The 15,887-nt window shown below is 41.4% G+C and overlaps 1 protein-coding gene across 1 annotated transcript in view; it reads right to left on the bottom strand.

Annotated features, from left to right (window-relative positions):
* Positions 1-393: 393 nt before the first annotated feature.
* Positions 394-15,887, bottom strand: part of ap2b1 (adaptor related protein complex 2 subunit beta 1) — a 266,519-nt gene continuing 251,025 nt past the window's right edge. The window contains exon 35 of the mRNA XM_068009879.1: positions 394-1,663. Coding sequence (XP_067865980.1) covers positions 1,589-1,663 — 75 coding nt within the window. The 3' untranslated portion in view covers positions 394-1,588. The remainder of the gene's footprint in view (positions 1,664-15,887) is intronic.

The raw sequence follows: 15,887 nt of genomic DNA, 5'->3' as shown, positions 1-15,887 counted from the left end.
TGCTGGTGATCAAGGGATTACAATCACCATAGCTGTTTCAAACTTGATTAAGTATTATATGACTATTATACACAATGATATTTCTTAAAACTGCCTACATAAGTTATGAATACATAATAACAGCTAGCACACATTTAATAGGGATCAAAGTGCCATGGAACTAGTCCTGTAAATCAAGAGAAATTCTCTAAAATCTGATCCTCAATCTTGACTCACAAAGCCCAGGCAACCACTGGAGAGACACACATGCCAAGCCAGCTATCATTTATGGACACAAGCCCCCAAAAAATCCAATTGATACTGACGCAACAATTAGCTACAGCAATACACCTAAACACTAATTCCACTCACTAACCCCCCTCCACCCCTCAAGATTGTCAGCAAGACACTATGCAAGGTTCATTCCCCTTTATTCAGTATTATATACACTTGTGTCAGAGATATGAATGTGCAATATGTTGTTTCTGAAAAAATAATTGCAATTATAAAGAAAAGACTAGCGGCAATAAGGGTCAGTCAGTCAATGCATCACCATCAAAATACAGTGAATAACATTTCAGTGAGACCTTACCGTCTGCTTTACCACACCACTGTTATCATTTTGACAAACAGTTTATTGAGAACAGTGATGCATTTTAAAAAAAGTTTTTGAAAAATTGCAACAAATACAAATAATCTACAAAAATTAGGAACCTTGTACGAGGACAGTGCAGGCACAGTGTAGGATGCTGTTTACAAGGGTAACTGCAAATAAACTTTAAAATTGGAGATACATTTTAGGATGCAACCCTCCCAACCCAAAGTGGAAAATTCCTCAAGTTTCAGTGGTGATCCAACATTCCCACCGAACATGTTCAGAAGTCGGATGTCAGCGGTTTCAGCGAGAGGCACCAGCCCCTTAAAGACAGCAGGACTTCCAATCACAGATTAGTTTGGGTGACTGACACAGAAAATTGCAGCTTCTTCATGGGAATGCCTGTATGAAACTGTTGGTGAACCTACAGAGTTCTGCAGCAGAAACGTACGGGCATCTGAAAGGACATTTTGTGCAGATGTGATTAACTACAACTTTAGCAACTGAACATATTCTTTAGTGGGGAAAGCAACTCCAGCGAGTTAAATACTTCAGGTCTTGACATACCTCCTCCTCCTTTTAAGACACACCCAACATTTTGGCCGCTCCCCCACATTTGATGTATCCCATGAAGATTTGTATGGTCCCTGAAGTTCCTAGCCCAATTATACATCTAGTTCAAAGCAATTATTAAGACAGAACAAACTTGGCACAGAACAAATATATCAGATGGAATAACATCACCTTGAAATAGTGGTCTGAACAGTGGTTTTTGTTTTAAAAAAAAAAGAAAGCAAACAACAGAACACAAACTTCTGGCACCAAAAACGACTGTGGTTGACACCTTCTATTAAATGTATAGAATTGCAGGTTTCACCATTTAATCAGTGCATTTCCATTAAAAAACACCAAATGCAGATTTTTTATGATCCATTTCATATATGCACTGATAGTGATATTTGCTGAGAGGAGTGCACTAAGACAGGTACTTCCATTACGGGCTGGTTCCGATCTTCAGTTTTTCAGAAGAGTGTCATAGACTTGGTAGACGTAATGTGATACCTCTGGTGCTCTGCATTTTAGAGACAGCTGGAAGGAAAAAAGAAAACATTAATTGAAAGTGAAATAAAAACAGCAGGCACTGTTCAAGGAAATCTCTAAGCTCTATAGCAACCTAGCCATATTGATGTATTTCACTGAGGCAGACACCAACACCAGAGAGAAAATAAAAATCCAGAAAGCCAGAACCCAGAAATAAAGAAAATAGAGAATGTTAGAAAATCACTGTAGGCCAGTCAGTGCCTGAGAAAGATGGGTTAATATTTGCATGGAATTTTTCATCAGCACCTCATCTGAGCCAGTCAGATGCCGACTAGCCAGTGCATTTTCAGTACAGTACAACAACTTACATGCATATGGCATCTTTAATGCAGTAAAATGTTCACAGCAGCAGCAGCATCAAATCAACCTGGCACTGAACCAGATAAGGAGATATAGACAGGCGACCAAAATCTTGGTCAAAGACGCAAGAGAAGCAGAAACACTTAGGGAGAGAATTTGAGAGCTTAGAACTTGGCAGCTGAAGTCACTGCCGTCAGTGCTGGAGTGATGAAAATCGGGGAAACACAATAGGTCAGAATTGGAAGAGTGCAGAAATCGAAGACATACATAAAATTGGAGGAGGTTACAGAGATATATAGAAGGTCCAGAGGTGAAGTGAAAAAGCAAATAAGAGGAGCAAAGAGAGAGTATGAAAAGAGACTGGCAGCTAGCATTAAAGGAAATCCCAAACTTTTCTACAGGCATATAAATAAAAAAAGGGAGGTAAAAGGAGGAGTGGGGCCAATTAGGGACCAGAAAGGGGATTTACACATGGAGGCAGGGGGCATAGCTGAGGTATATAATGAATACTTTGCATCTGTCTTTACCAAGGAAGATGCAGCAACCCAGGCAATGTTGAAAGAGGAGGTAAGTCAGACATTAGAGGGGTTTAAAATTGATAAAGAGGATGTATTAGATAGGCTGTCTGTGCTTAAAGTGGATAAGGCACCAGGACCAGATGAGATGGATCCAAGGACACTGAGGGAAGTGAGGGTGGTAATCGCATAGGCACTGGCCATAATTTTTCAGTCTTCCTTAGACTCAGGGGTGGTGCCAGAGGACTGGAGAATTGCAAACGTTACACCTTTGTTCAAAAAAGGGTGTTGAGATAAGCCCAGCAACTACGGGCCAGTCAGTTTAACTTCGGTGGTGGGAAAACTTTTGGAAAAAATTATCTAGGACAAAATCAATAGTTACATGGACAAATACGAGTTAATTAAGGAAAGCCAGCATGGATAGCTTAAGGGAAAATCATGTTTATCTAACTTGTTGGAGTGTTTTGAGGAGGTAATAGAGAAGGTTGATGAGGGCAATGCTGTTGATATGATGTACATGGACTTTCAAAAGGCGTTTGATACAGTGCCACACAACAGTCTTGTGAGCAAACTTGCAGCTCATGGAATAAAAGGGACGGTAGCAACATGGATACAAAATTGACTGAATGACAGGAAACAAAGAGTAGTGGTTAATGGATGTTTTTCAGGCTGGAGCAAGATTTGTAGTGGAGTTCTCCAGGGATCAGTGTTGGGACCCTTGCTTTTCCTGATATAAATTAATGACCTAGACCTTGGTGTACAGGGCACAGTTTCAAAGTTTGCAGATGATCCAAAACTTGGAAGCATTTGAACTGTGAGGAGGACAGTGTAGAACTTCAAAAGGACATAGACAAGTTGGTGGAATGGGCAGACAGATGGCAGATGAAGTTCAATGCAGAGAAATGTGCAGTGATTCATTTTGGTAGGAAGAACATGGAGAGACAATAGAAAATAAAGGGTATAATTCTAAAGGGGGTGCAGGAGCAGAGGGACCTAGGTGTATATGTGCATAAGTCACTGATGGTTGAGACCGCAGTTAATAAAGTGTACAGTATCCTGGGCTTTATTAATAGGGACATAGAGTACAAGAGCAATTAAGTTATGTTGAACTTGTATAAGACACTAGTTCAGCCTCAACTGGAGTAATGCGTCCAGTTCTGCGCACTGCACTTTAGGAAAGATGTGAGGGCATTGGAGACAGTACAGAAAAGATTCATGGAAATGGTTCCAGGTATGAGGAACCTCCGTTATAAAGATAGATTGGAGAAGTCAGGACTGTTTTCCTTGGAGTTGAGAAGACTGAGAGATGATTTGATAGAGGTATTCAAGATCATGAGGGGTCTGGACAGAGTAGATAGAGAGAAACTGTTCCCACTCGTGAAAGGATCAAGAACAAGAGGGCACAAGTTTAAACTATTTGGTAAGAGAATCAAAAATGACATGAGGAAAAACTTTTTCACGCAGCGAGTGGTTAAGATCTAAAATGCACTGCCGGAGAATGTGGTGGAGGCAGGTTCAATTGAAGCATTCAAAAGGGAATTAGACAGTTATAAGAAAAGAAAGAATGTACAGGGTTACGGGGAGAAGGCGGGGGAATGGAACTGAGGGAATTGCTCTTTCAGAGAGCCTGTGCAGACACGACGGGCCGAATGGCCTCCTTCTGCAATGTTATGAGTGTGATTGATTTAGGGAGGGTTGAGACCATGGCAGGATTTGAAAACAAGGATGAGAATTAATTTATTTAGAAGTTTAAAAAAAAATATTAAGGCATTGTTGGATCAGGAGCCAAAGTAGGTCAGCAGTCAAAAGGAGTGATGGGCTAACGGCACTTGTTACAAGTTCAGAGTTTTGGATGAACTCAAGTTTATGGAGGGTGTAAGGTAGAAGACTGGCCAGGAGAGAAATGGAATAGGCAAGTCTAGAGGTAACAAAGGCATGGATGAGGGTTGAGCCGAGTCAACAGTTGAGACAGTCAATGTTACAGACATGGACGTAGGCTGTCTTGGTGATGGAAGGGATCCGGGCTCAGCAGCTCAGCTCAGTCAAACAGAATGATAAATATTGGCTACAACATACATTTACAAGCAATTCTATGATGGGTCAGATATTTGTACTAAACTCCTCAGCACTTGTGAATTTGACCAATTCTTAAATACAGCTGAATGCAAGTCTCCTCTCAGACTGAAACGTGGAAGTATGACTAGATCCCCAGTGTAACAGCAACAATGCCCCCATTGCTTAACATACCATGGAAAAGCCCAGTTGTAAACATTCCAAGTTCTGAAACTTACCTGCTAGTCACTTTCCTCCCCCCCCACCCCCGAAGGATGTACCCCTCTCATGCTGGAGATCCTGTTCAAAAAGAAACAGAAATCCTCCAGCTCAGAAGATCCAGCTCTGCTGCCTCACCATTTATATACTGCTGTAGCTCTGATGCTCCCAAGGTGCCCCTGGATAAATCACCTCTTCAGGCGGGTTCCCCTGCCTCCAGAGCAGTAATGCCATATCTGGGGATGTTGATACTGCCAATTGTGTGCTTTAAGGTAAATGCAACAAAAAAGCACCTTGACAAGTGCAGTGAGTAAGCTGAAATAAAAACAAAAAATGCTGGAAATACTCAGCAGGTCTGGCAGAATCTGTGGACAGAGAAGCAGAGTTAACGTTTCAGGTCAGTGACCCTTCATCAGAACTGGCAAATATTAGAAATGTAATAGGTTTTAAGCAAGTAAAGCGGGGGTGGGGCAAGCGATAACAAAAGAGGTGTTGATAGGACAAGGTCACAGAGAACAACTGACCAGAAGGTTATGGAGCAATGGCAAATGGTATGTTAATGGTGTGCTGAAAGACAAAGCGTTAGTGCAGAGAGGGTGTTAGCTGTGAGTAAACTGCTCTTTTTAAGGATTATTCTTCTCACATCAGGCAGATTCCCTTAGTTCTGACATTACTTTCAGCAACAGACTCCAGCTTGTGAATTTTAGAATAATTACCGTTAAGCATTTGAGTGAAAAATGACTGCCCATTTATTGTAAGTGCAATTTTCAGTGTAACTTCATCCAAAGTCGTGCTGTCAAAAAACACCTCATACAAGAGCAAAAAAACATTAACTCTGTTTTTCTCTCTACGGATGCTGCCAGACCCACTGTTTGAAAAAAGACTTTCCACTTTCTCCAATATTATGCTCTTAAACATTGCCAATTTAAAAGTCCAACACATACTTGAATCAGCTCATTTCACATCTAAGCCACTAGTTTCATCCATCTTAAGTCCAGAACATAGAAGGGAAATTGTGAACTATGGAGTACCACAGAATATCCCATTAGTAGAATTGTGCAAACTGTTATTGTGATTACTTTCTAAAAATATTACTTTGATGCAGAAATTAACAACCATCACTCTCCAAATGGTTTCAGGTTGTCAGAGTGGCTTGATGAGTAACCTCAACCATCAGATACCAGGATCAAGAAATCAAACTGCCGCTTGCTAAGAATTGGGTCAATTGCACCACTGCATTTACACACAAGATGCTACAATCCCTTCAATCTTATCCACTGTAACTGGAAATCATCGCCTCTCACTACCTGGGGTAGATACTTTGCCTCGGATGGACGCACCGCCATCTTTTTTCTTTTGGTTGGTCGGGTGACTTGACATTTTTAGAAAAAAAACAAACACAGAACAACCTCCAAACAACTGAGGAATCCACAGAAATACTTTGTTTGCCTTATATGGACAATCTTAGAATTTAATTTGCTAAACTGCACAGCTACAAGAAAGCAAAATACTGCGGGTGCTGGAAATCTGAAATAAAAACAGAAAGTGCCAGAAATACTCAGCAGCTCAGGCAGCAACTGTACAGAGAGAAAGAGTTAATATTTTAGGTTCAGCTTTCAACAGAGCTGGAAAGAGTTAGAGATGTAACAAGCTTTAAGCTGAATGACAGGCATGGAAAGGTGAAGGAGGTTGTAGGGGTGGGGAAGGTGCAGACTCACAGTATTTTTGATAGAGCTTCCTGCTGCTTGGCTAATCAAGACTTTTGATCATGCTAGAGACAAGCTTGGAGATGTTGCCTCTGTGCCCGAAATGAGAGTCTGAGATGCTGGACTTTAGGCTTATAAAATTTATTATAGGAATTGATACTCTCAGACTACACACAATGACGTGAAGGCTATGGGAGATCTCACATTGCAGCTGATGGGCTCAGTGGTAGGATGATCAGCCCTAATCTTCCTAACTTTGCGTTACAATAACAACTTGTATTAATTTAGTCCCTTTAATGTAGTAAAATATCCCCTAGGTGCTTCACAAAGCATAATTAGACAAAAATCAACACCAAGCCAAAGGAAGAGACATTAGATCACGTAACCAAATGCCTGGTCATAGAGGTAGGTTCTAAGCAGCACCTAAAAGGGGGAGGGGAAGAAAAAGAGAGTGGGGGGGGGGGGGGGGGGAGAGAGGGGGGAAAGAAAGAGGGAATTCCAAAGCTCAGGATTTAGACAGCTGAAGGCACAGCTGCTAATAGCTGGGCAAGGGAAACGGGTACTGCACAAGAGGCCAAGAGTTGGAGGAATGTGAAGTTCTTGGGGGCTGTTAGGGATAGAGCAGGTTTACAGACATATGGAGTTACAATCCTCATTACATCACATCTCTCCCATGACTGTTACCCTCAGTTTACACTAACCCACATCAGCTCAGCATTCCAAAGACTAACTATCTCAATGGTATCAGTGGGTGAAAGCTCCACAGTAGGTTTCAAGACACAACATAAGCTGTCTGTCTCTTTACAGGCACAGAAAAGGTAAACATAGTTGTAGAACAGATAGATTTATTCGGATGTCAAAACACACATACACACAAAAAAAAAATCAGAAAACTATTTTAAATAGTGTCAGCTGGTACCAATTGCTCAAGGGGCCTGATGGTCTAAGCTGATTGTTGAAGCAGGCTTAGCCTGGAGAATGTTACTTTCTGGAGAAACAGTTTTTTTAACCACAAAACAAGAGTTTTCAATACAACATGGATTCCTTTATAAAAACTTTCCTGTTAGCATTCCTAATAAGCACCAAGAGCAAGGCGTTAGGGTACTGGGTAGCAGAGATCTCTAGAAACTACTGGGTGGAATTCCAGCCTCCAGAAACAGGTCCAGCTGCCCCTTCCCACTCCAGTTCCACCAATGAGTCAGGCTCGCGAACCAATCAACAGTATGCAGTGGCATGGTGGATCCTCCTGGCTCAGGTATCGGAACAAGAGAATCTATTTGGTTCCAAACTCCCATTTCCAGGTGACGTTGCTGTCAGATGCTGCTATTCTCCTATAGGCATTTTCCAGTGCACTGAGGTGGTTGCTAAGTTCTTTTTTCACTCCTTTCCTTCCCCATTTACCCTTCTCACATTATCCAGTACTCCATATACCTCTCTCACTTTATCCAATTTCACCGCTCTTTCTCCCACCACTTCAGTTCTTTGAAACCCCAGTGGGTATCAACTAACCAGTTCTCTATTTATCAAGCGTTCTCGACTTTGGTGAGTGCCAGCAAAATGCCTTTCACCCAGCCTTTCATAATTGAAGAAAAATCCTGAATGCATGTACATATTATTAAACTTACATTATAGATGTAGCACCTCTCGTAACTCTGTATATCATTTATTTAATTGCTGCTGTGGCCCCAGCTTTCTTTGTCTTTCACACGAGATATTAAACCAAGGATGTCTGTCAGTGCAGGAGAATATAAAAGATCACATAGCACTATTTGAAGAGGGGTAGGGAGCTCTCCTGGCATCATGGCCAACACACCTTCCCCAATTAACCATGCCGACATACTGTCTGGCATTCATTAACTTGTGGATTGTGGGATCCAGTTCTGCTCACACGGTCCGCTGCATTCGGTAACATAATAAAAGGAATCCATTGATTGTAAATTACTTTGCACGTGTTGTCTCCATTTTATCAAGGCACCCAATGAAGCACACCTAAGGAAGATATAGTGCTGTTAGATGCAGACCAGAACTCCTTATTCACTGTTCCTGCAGGTGTCATGTTTCTTCATTTCTCATATTTACATCCATGTAGCCTGTGAGTTGAAATGCTAATTAGTAGTAATTAGATGCTATGGATCCACGCCCACTAGTTCCAGAGTTGGAAAGTCAGGATCCAACCCAATATTGTTAAACATAGATGGTTATGTTACTCATGGTAGATGCCTTTTCTACAATGTGTTGAGTTTCTTTCATATTTGCAGATATCATCATAAATTCTCTCCTAATCAAGCCAGTACCAATCAACAAATTTGAGAGCGCAGTAATAAAACGCAGTCTAATGAGACTTTATTACTTCAATACATTGTGTACTGATTTTTTTTTTAAGACTGTAATAGGAACAGAGGAGCAGGAGTAGGCCATTCAGCCTGACACACCTGCTCTGTCAGTCATTCAGTTAGATCATGGCTGATCATCTACCTCAATGCCACTTTCCTGCGCTAACCCCACGTCCCTTGATGTCGTTAGTATTCAGAAATCTATTGATTTGTGTCTTGAACATGCTCAATGATTGAGCTCCCACAGCCCTCTGGGGTAGAGAATCCCAAAGATTCAGCACCCGCTAAGTACAGAAGTTCCTCCTCATCTCAGTCCAAAATGGCTTACCCCTTATTCTGCAACTGTGTCCCCTGGTTCTAGACTCATCAACCAGGGAAAATATCCCATCTCCAAGTACCCTGTCACACCTTGTAAGAATTCTGTAAGTTTCAATGAGATCACTTCGTATTCTTCAAAACTCTAGAGAATACAGGCCCGGTTTCCTCAATCTCCCCATATATGACAAGCCAGCCATTCCAGGAATTAGTCTGACGAACGTCCATTGCACTCCCTCTATGCCAAGTATATCCTTCCTTAGATGAAGAGACCAAAACTGTACACAATACTGCAGGTGCGGCTTCATCAAGGCTCTAAACAATTGCAGCAAGACTTCTTTACTCCAGTACTCAAAACCTGTTTCAATGAAGGCCAACATACCATTTGCCATCCTAATTGCTTGTTGCACCTACATGCTAGCTTTTAGTGACTCATGAACAAGGACACCCAGGTACCTTTGGACATCAACACCTTTCAACCTCTCACCATTTAAGAAATACTCTGCCTTTCTGTTTTTTCTACCAAAGTGGATAACTTCACACTTATTCACATTATATTCCATCTGCCATGTTCTTGCCCATTCACTTAGCCTGTCCAAGTCCCCTTGAAGCCTCCTTGTATCCTCCTCACAACTTACATTCCCACCTAGTTCTGTGTCATCAGCAAATTTGGAAATATTACATTTGGTCCCCACATCCAAATCATTTATATAGATTGTGAACAGCTGTGGCTCCAGCACTGCTCCTTGCAGTACCCACTAGTAACAGCCTGCCATCTTGAGAATGACCTGGTTATTCCTACTCTGTTTTCTGTCTGTTAACCAATTCTCAATTCATACCAGTATATTACCACCAAACCCATGTGCTCTAATTTTGTTCACTAACCTCCTGTGTGGGACCTCATCAAAAGCCTTCTGAGAATCCAAATACACCACATCCACTGGTTATCCTTTATCTATGCTACCAGTAACAAGTAATACCAGTGTAGTATGAAAATCTGATTCCCACTCATTTCATTGGTAACTGCTTTTCTTTGAATCTGCTTATTTGCATTAACATGTCTCTGGTCCTGACCTTGAGCTCCATGTGCTGTACGTGCATATTAAACAGCTTTCATCACTAGCCCTTCCTGCAAACTGGAAAGGCTTCATTTTGCTTGTAAGCAAGTTTCAAGCTTCCTTGCCTGGTTTTTCAATACTTTCACCTGACCCAATATATAGAATCATAGAAATGTACAGGACAGGAGGAGGCCATTCAGGCCAACATTTTGTGCCAGCTCCTGGTGAGAAGAAAGCCAAAGAAAAACCACTGATTCACTCTCCCTGCATAGCCCTGCATCAAATATTTATCCATTTGCAATTAAAATATACACTAGTTTGCCTCAACTACTCCCTGTGGCAAAGCATTCCTTGTTCCAATAATCCTCTGTGTAAAGAACGCCTCCTAAGCTTTCTTTTCACACTGTGATAATTTCAAGTCAACAGTCCCTTGTCACTAACTCCCCAAATAGCAGTAGCCGTCTTTCCCCAGTCACTCTTCCAACATACTTCATAAAAATCCTCTTAGCTTTTTCTGCTCCAGTTGAAATAGTCTCAGTATCTCGAGCTTCTCCTTAAAACTATAGTTTCCCATTCCTGGCATCAGCATCTTGAATTTGTTGTAAGCTCTCTATGGCTTCTATGATGGAGCACACAAAACTACACACAGTACTCTGTGATCTAGCAACTGTTTTGTATCATTTCATATTTACTCTTGTACTCAATGCCACCATTTATAAAACTTAAAATTTTATTGGCCATTTTTTCAATGGCTTTATGTTCTGGTACTCAAGATTTTCAGGGATTTGTACAATATCAAAGAATGTTCACGATACTAGGTAGGTTAAAGGGACTTAAGACCAACTAAACCCTCAGATGGCATATTGCCAAGAATGCCAAGAGACTTGAGAAAAAAATTATGGGACATTGGCTTACATCAGGAAAGAATCATTGAGCACTGAAGTTCCACAGAACTATAAACAGCAGAGCAACACATTTACACAGACAACTGCAGACTCATCAGCCTTATGTAACAGATAATGGAAGCTATTCAAAAGGGTAAGCTAGAGCAGCACGTTAATGGCAATAACTTAAATAAGAAACAGTGATATTAAAGTCCTTCTGATTTTGTTAGTATTTTTGAGGAATTCATAGTAAAACTGAAGAAATATTGGACCAGTTTTTTCCAAGAGGGTCATCAAGAGGACACTGAAAGGACTTGTTCGACACCACCATTTACTGGTTGTCACATGACTCAAGTTAAAAATAGAACAAAAACCTTGGTAACTGGGGGAAGACGTATGCTGAGAAGTGACAGGTCAGAAGGTGGACTTTGTTTCCAGTTTCTCTTTTGAATTGTTTGGAGTTGGGAATGAACTGCTTAAAAGGGGTTGGAGTTTAAAAAAACTGAAGATGAACCCCAGTTCAGCCTGCTCTATCTCTTTAAAAAGCCTGCAGAAGAGAATTCCCAAGGAGAGAAGACCACAAACCAGCTCAGCTTTCCAGTACCTCTCTAAAAGATCCTCAGAAGTCCACTGTGTCAACTCATCTTGTCTCCTGTCTTTGAAGAAAAGCCTATTAAATTAATTCTCAACATCGCCTGAAAAGAAGTGTTCTAAAAGATCCCAGTGACCCGTCGACGTGCACTCGGAAGCCAGACTGTATGCTACAACATATCTCATCTGCTGTTTCTTTAAGAATGAGCAAGTATTCAGCCCAAGTGTTTTTTTTTTGCCTGTAACAGAGCTCTAAACAATCCCTTTTATTTTTCCCAGTTAACCAGGGTGTGTGTATGAGAGTGAGAGTGTGTGTGAGAGTGTGAGGGGTTAAGGTAAAAAAGGAACTGTAATATTTCAAACTGTCTATGTTTTACTTCATTACTAGTTAAGACTAGTTTGGGTGGCACAGTGGCGCAGTGGTTAGCACCGCAGCCTCTCAGCTCAAGTGACCCGGGTTCGATACTGGGTACTGCCTGTGTGGAGTTTGCAAGTTCTCCCTGTGACCGCGTCAGTTTTCGCCGGGTGCTCTGGTTTCCTCCCACAGCCAAAGACTTGCAGGTTGATAGGTAAATTGGCCATTATAAATTGCCCCTAGTATAGGTAGGTGGTAGGGGGAAGGTGGGAATGTGAGAGGGTAATGAGATTAATGTAGGAGTAGTATAAATGGGTGGCTGATGGTTGGCATAGACTGGGTGGGCTGAAGGGCCTGTTTCAGTGCTGTATCTCTAAATAAATAATAATAAATAAGACCAGTTTTATAATAAACCGATAGTTTTGTTGTTTATTAAAGAAACCTGGTTGGTGTGTTTTATTCTGGGAAAAATAGAGTATATGATTGACGGTATTGGTAAGTGGGAAAATTTAAATATATGTTGTGACCTGTGGAGAAGTGGGACTCGAACAGTGTACACCTCCTGCCTCGGTCGTAACAACAGCCAAAATGGACTTGGAAGGGGGTGGGGGAGATCCTCAATAACTTTAAGGATGTTACAATAAAGTAGGAAGCGGAACTTCCCATGTTACAGGTCATTTAGACCTCCAGGAATTTTTGGCAAAGATCCACGTCACAGACTATTAATTCAACCTAAAGCTACGGTATGTACAAAAAGATGGATTAAAAAAATATAGTATTTGTGAGGTGTAATATTAGACTAGAGGAAATCACAGATCACTGGACACACAAAAATTCCTTGTGTACCAAAATCAAATGTAAACTTGGTAACTTTGCAGACGTTAAAGTAAGGAAAGCAGTATAGACAGAAGATGCGCTGGAGATTTACAGAAATTTTAATTTGTTATGCAGACAAATAAGCAAATGGAAAGTGAAATTTATCAATGGTTTAAAAACTGTACATGACTATGAATAAGGAGGAAAGAATAGAGATCAAGCAGTACACACTGGGAAACACGATGGCTAAGAGATAACTGATCTAAGGTACCAAACAGGCAAACCCAGATTTAAAATTTTGAAATAAGCTAGGAAAGTAGAACCAGGTGATATAGAACTAAACGAGTGACAGGTCAATTTAAAATAGATAATCAAAATCAGATATATATTTTGAATGATTTCTGAAGCAAGGGTATTAAAGACAAATATTAAGCGTGTTCAACATACAATCAGATGCCTCAGTAGGAGTTAGAGATGAACTTTGATGGGCTGAATAGCCTTTATCATTGTGTTTTTTTAAGTTCCAATAAAACATTTGAATGGCTAGGGAATTTGTGAGTTGTTTTGTATTGCATGGGAATGGGGACAAGATGCACCCTTTCAGGTAGGTTGTGCCACTGGCGTCAGAATGCTGTTTTGGTGACTAACATCAAGTGTTTACTGGTAAATGTAATTAGTACTTTAGGAACTATACAGTGCAGTGCATGTCATGGATAGAGCAGATGAGATTGAGGAGCTCTGGTGGACACCCAGTTTTCCCAAAGTCTTGTACAGCCCTACTCTGATGCCTTAGTGAGATCTACGAAAGTAAGGTAAAGGGGCATACTCTGTTCCCTTCATTTCTCCTGTAGCTGGGGTATGGATAAGATCATGTCCACAGTAGATCTGACAACATGCACGGCACTATGCAGTTTGATGGCTTCATTTCCGACAATTTTGGAGTGAAGAATGGAGAAGTGAAACAGGGTTGTATCCTAGCCCCCACCCCGTTTGGCATCATCTTCTCCATGCTCCAGACCTTTGCCTTCCGTGCAGATATGGAAGGAGTCGACTTGCACACTCCGTCAGATGACAAGTTCTACAATCTATTAATGCTGAAAGCCACGACAAAAACACATCACATCCTGATCAGAGAACTCCTCTATGCTGATGATGCTGCACTAGTCGCTCACATGGAAACTCAGCTACAAAGACTCATGGACTGTCTCTCCCATGCCTGTAACTTGTTCTTCTTGACTAGCAAACCATGGTCATGGGAAAAGGCACTGCATCTCTGCCCCTGATCACACTAAACACCACACCACTGGAAGTGGTTAGCAAATTCTGATACCTTGGGTCTACAGTGACAATCTGTCCCTTGATGCAAAGCTTGATACACACAAAGAGAAAGCAGCTACCACATTTGGCCGACTCATGAAACACGCATGGGATAGGACCAAGCTGATGGTTTATATGGCCTATGTTCTCAGCACCTTGCTGCATGATTGTGAAACATGGGCGACTTACAGATACCAGGAAAAGCAGCTCAATAATTTCCATCTTCGCTGTCTGCGGCACATTATGAGTATTTCCTGGCAGGACAAAAATCACAAATGGGCAGTCCTCTCAAAAGCTCTCAAGTGTGTTGTCACTAATCAAACAGAGGTGGCTTCGGTGGATTGGACATGTCTGCAGGATGGGCCCTTCTGTATGGTGAGGTAGCTGGGGCCAGATTACCAGTGGGGTGCTCAAATCTCTGCTTCAAGGATGCTTGCAAGTGTGAGATGAAGGCCCTAAATGTTGACCATCACATCAGCGAGTCACTAGCTGGTGAAAAGAGGGAAATGGCAACATATCCTGTGGACTGGCATGCACAACCACGATGGCCAGTGGCTGCAGCAGCTTCACAACAGGTGCTAACGCCAAAAACAACTCTGTCACTTGGCAGCTTCATGTGCGGCACTTGTGGCAGAAACTGCCTCTCAAGGATTGACCTTCACAGACATCAGCAAAGGTGCACCAAGAGAAGACACCCCATTTAAATGGATTGTTTGCTGCCTGTCGATCATCTTTCGTAGATGGAAGAATGCAAACCACTTTAGAAAATACTGTCATTTATAATAGTTCAAAGTTGACACCGAAAACACCCAACAGAAAAAAATCAGGAACAAACATTAGACTGGAGTTCATAGCTTCATAGCAATGCTTCTGTTTGCAACCCATGCTTTATTAAAGCATAGATTCAAATACAGCATCCGAGCACTCCGTTTAGATCTATCCTATCTAATGGATAGAAGAGCAATTAGTGCAACATGGTCCATATGTCAAACTTTAGAAATACAGTTACCTCAGCCAATCAGAAAAATAGTGGAAAAAGAATCATGGAAGTAACTGACAATCCTATGAAGTTAGGGCCAAATCAGAATGCACTCAGCTTTATGTGCAAATTGGATAATAACACTCGTCGACCTCACATGCACAGTAATATGCGGAAATCTGGAAGTTGCTGTCTGAGGTGCAATGTTTTGCTGTAAGCATCCTGAAAACTGCATCATGCCATCTGACTCACTATTCAAATGTGCTAAATAACATGAAGCTGCTGAACTTACCTTATAGAAACTGATCAAACTCACAAGAAAGTTCGGGCTTGCCCATTCCACTTTCAGTACCCTTTTAACAGGGAGGGGTAGATCTTAATTATAGCTCAACAACGTCTCTGGCACTTTTACAAGTGCAGAGTTTAATTCCTACAGCTTGTAATTATTGGTGGAGATTTTAAAAAGTTCTGAAGTGAATCTTTCTTTGACCCTTTAATCCCCCTTTTAATCCAATCTTTCTTTCCGCACCTGATTTGACGCTGAATTCAATATTCCAACTACACTTCTGGTTCAGACTCTGCTCTGCTCATTAACAACCCTGCAATTGGACTGGCTGAAAGATACAGCTGCTTTCCCTGTTCTTACAAGTCCCAAATGCTCTGTGGAGGGTGCAGTGCTTTTTGGATGCTTATTTTGGCAAATTGCTGTCAACTGAAGGAAGTCTATGGGCAAGTGCCAATGTAAATCAGTCATCCATTCACTGCTCACATT

Source organism: Heterodontus francisci, chromosome 30, assembly GCF_036365525.1.
Source record: "Heterodontus francisci isolate sHetFra1 chromosome 30, sHetFra1.hap1, whole genome shotgun sequence".
NCBI lineage: Eukaryota > Metazoa > Chordata > Chondrichthyes > Heterodontiformes > Heterodontidae > Heterodontus > Heterodontus francisci.
Note: the sequence above shows the minus strand (reverse complement) of the source record. Positions and strands in the feature narration are given on the sequence as shown.